Source organism: Mesocricetus auratus, unplaced genomic scaffold (genome assembly GCF_017639785.1).
Source record: "Mesocricetus auratus isolate SY011 unplaced genomic scaffold, BCM_Maur_2.0 Super-Scaffold_100027, whole genome shotgun sequence".
Classification (NCBI taxonomy): Eukaryota; Metazoa; Chordata; class Mammalia; order Rodentia; family Cricetidae; genus Mesocricetus; species Mesocricetus auratus.
The window spans coordinates 8,631,505-8,637,782 of NW_024429208.1; the positions used below are offsets into that span (position 1 = coordinate 8,631,505).

A 6,278-nucleotide genomic window follows, 5' to 3' on the forward strand; every position below is an offset into this window, starting at 1 on the left:
TTCCAGCCCAAACAAAGTGCTTTATTGGAGGGTATGGCTTGTACAGTCCTCCCTTGAAGAAGGATCAGGTAGTGCCTAGATGCCCAAGGCCTCAACCGGTAAGTCTCAGGGACCATGCATGTGGGCAGCGCCTCTGCCAGCCCTAGGCATAGAAGAGGGGTCTGCTCAGCTGTCAGCCACTGCTCCTGCACTGGTCTGGCGTTGGGAACCCAGCGGGAGGCTTTCCAGGTGGAGCTGTTTCCACAGGATGTAACAGGTCCAGGTACTGGGCATATGAAGTCACTCCATGTCCTCCTGGGGTTCCAGCCTGTGCAGCGCCTGTAGCCGGCTGCCCACAGTCTGCTGGACAGCCTCCAGGCCCTCTGTGTCCAGTTCCCGCAGCAGCAGCAAGATGGCAGTCAGGATGTTCTGGGGACAGAGAGGATGACATAGAGCCTGGCCAGTGGCATCCTCTATGGGGTGGACAGTGGGGCCTTCCAAAGCAGCAACTTGGGGAGTTTGAGGCACAGACGCTGGGATATTGCTTTTCTATCTGGTTCCAGTCAGCCTTGGGTCTGTGCCCGACCTTTAGATGAGAAACTGAGCAGACAGGCTAAGGGCCTAGGCCAGCTCAGTGTGGCACCCTTTCATACAAAGTGGTGAGAAGGAGTGTTTCCAACCAAAGACAAGAGGACCTCGTGCATGGCTGAGGGGCAGCACCTGTGGCTCACTGGGAAGAACAAGCCAGAAATGAATAGCTTCTGACCCCTGACCTCTACAGCACACGAAGGCCTCTGCAAACCGCTTACTCTACAGAGGCCAGCCCAGGGCAACCAGTGGGAAGGTGGGCTTTCTCTGGGGTGGGTGTGCCTATTCTAGCTGCAGGCCAGAGGATACCTGGTAGGTACCAGTAGACAAATGCCTCTGGCAGCTGTCTGTGGAGCAACTGAGGACCTGGAGAGGGAAGGGAGCCTGTGGGCACAGACCTGCTCTTGGAATTGAGCTCGACTCGGGGGCAGCAAGTGGGGAGGGAAGGAATCCTGAGGGGACAGTGACCTCGAGGGTGTGGGCTCCAGCATGCTGGAGTGGGAAGCAGAACTGAGCCTCATGTACCCCCTCTTCCTTCCTATGAACCTAGATCTGGCCCCGTGTTATTGTCACCCCACGGAGCCTGCCTTCTGCTGTCTGGATGGAGGGGCAGGGGCCACTCACCTTATTCTTCTGACTCCTCACAGCATCCCTTTGTGAGAAGGAAGGAGACTGGTCTCCAGCAGTCTGGCCCTGGACTCTGCTGGTAAGAGGGAGACAGAGAGAGTGTGACCATCAGAGGGCTGTGGGCACCACCGTTTGCCTGTTAACTCCCACCAAGCCACATGGCAAGTGGTCCCAGCCCACAGCAGGAGACAGAAGGCAGGCACCCTCAAGTAGGTACTTTACAATGGCACAGGAGCCCAGTGTGCAGCATAGGGCCCCAGAGCCACTGGGAACAACTTCTCTGTGCCCAGGGCTCCCCACTTGCAACGCCTTCTACCCAGGGCCTCAGGGAAGGCACTGCCACAGAAATGACCCTGGAGGGGTCAGAGCGGGAGTGGCCTGTGGTCATTCCCACGGCGCTCATCTCTAATGCTGTCCACGGATGGGAGATAGCAGGCTGCATCCACCATGTGGAACTCAGGTGTGGCGGCTCTAAAGAAGCCCCCCTCTCACGGCCCGAGGATGCTCACTCTGTTTCTGTGTAGCTCAGCAGGCTCTGGCTGGTCTCGGTTGTAGAGCTGACAGAGCTGAGGGTATAGGAGGGCTTGGGACAGCCATTGCCTGAGTCCTGTCTGCCTGGGGCGGCAGAGATCTCATCTCCCTCCATCAGCGCGCGAGTCAGCTCTTCCTCTGTCACAGCTTGTGGAGAAGGACAGAAAAGGGAAGGGTGGCAGAGGCCTGTGCTGCACAGCTCCATGCAGTTCCGGCCTCCTCGGGCAGGGCCTCACACCTGCTGCTGTGTGTGGGGGCTGTCCCTGGGGACGGACAGTCCTGCCCCTTCTGATTCCCAATCCCAGAGTGCGTATGACATTTGACAGAAGAACAAGGGGGCTACTTGTAAAGGTCAGGCCCAGCATCTTCTAAGAGCCAAACCCCAAGTCCAGACAAATCTGTGTGGTGCTGGGGTTGGATCCAGGCCTTGCATACGACATGCTAGCAGGCTCTCTGCCATTTCTCGGGAAATGACTACGTTTCCGGCCCCTACGACAAATTTTAGGAGGGCCGAGCTTTACGTATTCACTTCACTCGCTCTTGTTTGTTAGTGTCCGGGAGAAGACAGCTGCATGTAGCTGATGAGGACTAGAAAATGGCTGCTGAGAGCTCAGATGCCTGGTGTCAGTGATGGCAGTGAGCACGACTGTCCCCCATGACAGAGGGGCGTGTAGGCAGAGCATAGGCGGGCATGGTGTGGAGGGCAGTGGGGGTGTCCTCCATGCGGCTCCAGAGGCCTGGCTGCCAGTACAGCTGAGCCCACCACATGCTGCCCAGTCGCCACTGCAAACCCTCACGGAGGGGGGCAGAAGGAGGAGAGACTGTTGAAACACACACATCCAGGTGGGTGTAACAGATAGGAGCCCCGTGGCTACTCAATGCTACAATGGCTTATCTGAAAGGGGACACTCACGGGGCCTGCTCCTGATAACACTGCGCGATGGGCATAAGCCCACTCCTCACGCTGGGAGGTGCAGGAGACAGGGAGGACAGGTGCCTGGGAGGTCCCTCTCAATGGGGACCACCTCAGGTGCCAGTGGGCGGACATACCAGACCCTACCTTGGTTGTCTAGCTTCTGCAGGTGGGGTAGGTTGCGCAGCACGGTCATGCGATAAAGGTGCGGGCTGGTGCCGCAGCACGGGTTCTCGGCCAGCCACAGTACCCTGAGGTGTGGTAGGTCCTTTAGGTAGAACAGCTCATCCAGACTGGGGATACGGTTCCTCCTCAGGTACAGCTCACTCAGGCGTCGGCAGCCACGTACAGGTTCCAGGGTGGAGACGCTGTTGACACTGTGGGACCAGCACACTGTTTGGGACCCATACAGTCGGGGCCTCCGTGGGCCAGGGACCTCACCTGTGGGTCTGCCTCAGCCATGAGTATACCAGCAAAAGGTCTTGGCCTTAGAAGTGGGTCAGAACCAAGTAAGTCGGGGTTGGGGCAGAGGCAGAGCTAGGAGGGGCTCCTTAAGTTGAGACACCATATGGGCAGCTCCTTGGCCCGGGGCCCTGCACTCAGATGGAGTCACTGTGGCAGACAGGGTGCTTCACCCTCCTTTGTAGGCGACACTGAGTCCCCAAGGGACACACTGAGCTCTACAGCAGGCACTGGCTAAAACTCAGCAAAGCCCACAAGCTCTGTGTAACACGTAAATCAGCTCTGACTCCCAGAATCCCAGGCTAAAGACAAACAGGGTTTTAGGGTGATTTCCACCCTGTAGGAAGGGGAACACAACACGGGAAGGGAAAAACAGGGCATTCAGGAACCCCCAAAGTCCCTACCATCCACTAAATCTTTACACACATGTTCCACTCAACAGTGGCCAAACATTCTACCTCCCAGAGCCAGGGCTGGGCCTGCTGAGCTAACCCCACCCATGCGCCCTCCTGCAAGGCTGCTCTGGTATGTTAGCATGCTCTGGAAAAGGACACCAGCACCATGCTGACATGCAGAATGCCCTCATGCCAGCACCTAGCAGGCTGCAGGGACCCAATGTGTCAGCCCTATCTTGGGTCCCGGAATGGTCAAGGGAGAATTTAGGGACAGAGGAGCTCCTAGAAGTGATGGGATCAGGACGGTGGAGGAGGGTAGGGCACTGGGAGGTTCTTGGGGACAGATGTGGCCATGGGGAGGACTGGCCTGTGGGGATTCCTGCTCAGTATTAGAAGGCCTGACTGACCACAGCTACAAGAGTACAGGATATTTCCTAGGGCGGATATGAGAGCAAAGAGAGCGGAGCCCCTAGGAGACCCAGCTAAGTCCCCAAGACAGCAGATATGAGTTGCAGGAGGGCCAGGCTCTTGAAGTTCCATTCCCCAACCGTTTTGTCTCCAGAAGCTGCCATCGTAGGCTGATGGGAGTCTCCAGGTTTCCTATTTATCCTGGGCTGCACAGGAAGGACATGTAGTTCCCCATAGCTTCCATACCCCAGGTCTACAGTGACCCAGGAGTCAAGTACCTGAGTGTGATCACTTCCAGGCTGGGCATCTCCCGACATATGGAAATCTAGGGAGGGAAGAATGGGGCTGGTGAGTTGGTGACAGTGTCCCATTGTCACTTCTCAGGTCAGGGAAGACATCTGTCCTGGGTCCTGTCACCTGCACTGATGGGGTCAAGGCGTATAGCCTTGCACAACCAGGACACTCAGAAGAATCAGCGCATGCTGGTCTCTGTGGCCCAGCCTGCCCTCACAGTGCTCTTCACTGGGGTGGGTGTTTCAGACAGTTTTAGAACTCTCAATGCCCGCTAAGGACATCTGGCTGGGGATGTTGGTTTCATATACAGAGATACAGAACCTTTTCTCTGGCGGTTCCTGAGGCATAAGGGAAGGATGGACACCCTTCCTGCCAGTGGAGCCCGGCCCAAGTCAGACAGAACAGCAGCTACATTTCGGCTACAGCACTGTCGGATCTGCAGAGCAGACCTGGGCTGTGAGCTCCACAGACCCAGCTCGGTATTCTGTCTAGCCTCTGTCTGCCACTGGGGTGGGGGTGGGGGCTCATCCTGAAGCTGGGCCAACTGAGAGGAGGCCATGCAGAGAGCCTGATGATGTCTGAGGAGAATCACCACCCAGGACTCCTCCAAGAGTGGAGCTTTGACTCTGCCCTCTTCTGTGCAGGACCAGGAAGTGACACAGCACTGAACTGATAACCACAGTCCTGTAACTTTTCACTGTTCTTCTGGGGCATCTGGGCGATGATTGGACCAGGGCAGAACTTACATCGGTGAGCTGGCTGCCCCTGGGGGAGAAAAGACAGACACACTTTAATCTTGTTGAGTGGAAATACCAAAAATCCCCAAGTGACAACTGCCTGTACATCTGTGATCTGAAAGGCTGGTTACCCAAGTAACAGGGAAGGTATCACAAATGATTAGGTTGATTTCTTTTTTTTTTTTTTTTTTGGTTTTTCGAGACAGGGTTTCTCTGTGGCTTTGGAGGCTGTCCTGGAACTCGCTCTGTAGACCAGGCCTGCCTCTGCCTCCTGAGTGCTGGGATTAAAGGCGTGCACCACCAACGCCCGGCTGATTAGGTTGATTTCTGACAAGACTACATGCTTGGTGCACGGGGGTGCTCTGTCTGCTCTGTCTGCAGGGTGCACGATTTACTCCTCTCAGGCTCCCATAGCAGAAAGTTGTTTCCGCTCATAGATAGAAACAAAGGGGTCTTCACAGGAGGCCCAGTTCAAAGGCTGATCATGCAACTTATGAAGCAAACTTCACAGGCCTGCAATGAAGCTGTTGTTTCTGTCTGGGCAGAGGAAGCCCTGCCATGTGGGCTCAACAATGAAAGACATTATTGAAAACTCAGGACAGAGGGGGCTGTGGTTCAACACCAGATGTGCCGGGGCAGAGAAAGGCTTTTAATTAACAAAGTCCACTCCTTCCAGTAGCGCGCTGACACCAGTAGGAGCGAGGGTCCCTTCTAGATGCTCTGGCCAGTGTCCCACCTGAGTCCCCAGAGAACTCGGGGGCTCTCTCACACCCCACTAACGCAAACTCTTCCCTAAGCCTTGCTCTTTCAGTCCTAGTGTGACCCAACCATGCACCTGAGAGTGCATTCATCCCAAAACATCTAAGTTCCAGGCTGTCACTCAACTCAGACCAGGCCACCCTCTCTCCAGCGTCTAATGGCAAAGAATCATGACTTTACGACCTCAGTCTCCTTCCCTGTAGACCCGCCACTAAGCGCCTTTGTTTTCGGATACCAGACACAGTCACAGAGGGTTACTGAAAACCCCTGGGCGGAACTAGAGGGAAATTCTAGCTGACAGGCGAGGGCCACTTCACTGCGAGGCACTGGCCCCGGGGTTGGCCTGCAACTTGGCTAGCTTGGGGGAGCAGGCGCCCTGGGGCGGGGTGGGGGGGATTCTGGCCGGCCTCACCAGCAGTTGAGCTTCCGCACGCTGTGCAGCTCCGAAGCTTTGGCTCGGGACAGGACCATTTTTCGCGTTAGCTTCATGGTGGCCGCAGGGCCGCTGGCCCGGCCGCCCCCTCGCAGAACACTCGGTTAGTGGGAGAGGCCTTCGATGCGGCGCGTCTCCAGGGGCGGGGTCCG

The 6,278-nt window shown here is 56.4% G+C and overlaps 1 protein-coding gene across 3 annotated transcripts; it reads right to left on the reverse strand.

Annotated features, from left to right (window-relative positions):
• Cfap410 (cilia and flagella associated protein 410) lies at positions 1–6,278 on the reverse strand. 3 transcript variants are annotated; one of them, XM_005070703.4, is made up of 7 exons: positions 6,106–6,278; positions 4,944–4,962; positions 4,182–4,228; positions 2,786–3,015; positions 1,704–1,872; positions 1,192–1,267; positions 1–408 (listed from the first exon to the last, which is right to left on the reverse strand). In XM_005070703.4, exons 1-7 carry the CDS (start codon positions 6,180–6,182, stop codon positions 280–282), a joined length of 747 nt encoding a protein of 248 aa, XP_005070760.1. In that variant the 5' UTR covers positions 6,183–6,278; the 3' UTR covers positions 1–279. The 3 variants fall into 3 exon arrangements, with proteins under 3 accessions (XP_005070760.1, XP_012969450.1, XP_040587977.1); XM_013113996.3 differs by having other exon boundaries at positions 1,192–1,270; positions 6,106–6,276; XM_040732043.1 differs by lacking the exons at positions 4,944–4,962; positions 6,106–6,278 and adding an exon at positions 4,519–4,937 and having other exon boundaries at positions 1,192–1,270.

Bases quoted from the DNA above. Each gene is read 5' to 3' on its own strand.
- Cfap410 (XM_013113996.3), bottom strand. From the start codon at position 6,182: ATGAAGCTAACGCGAAAAATGGTCCTGTCCCGAGCCAAAGCTTCGGAG. The intron at 1,271-1,703 runs GTGAGCATCCTC...CCCTCTTACCAG, and splicing joins CTGAGCTACACAGAAACAGA to CAGAGTCCAGGGCCAGACTG. The intron at 409-1,191 runs GTGAGTGGCCCC...CTCTGTCCCCAG, and splicing joins TGAGGAGTCAGAAGAATAAG to AACATCCTGACTGCCATCTT.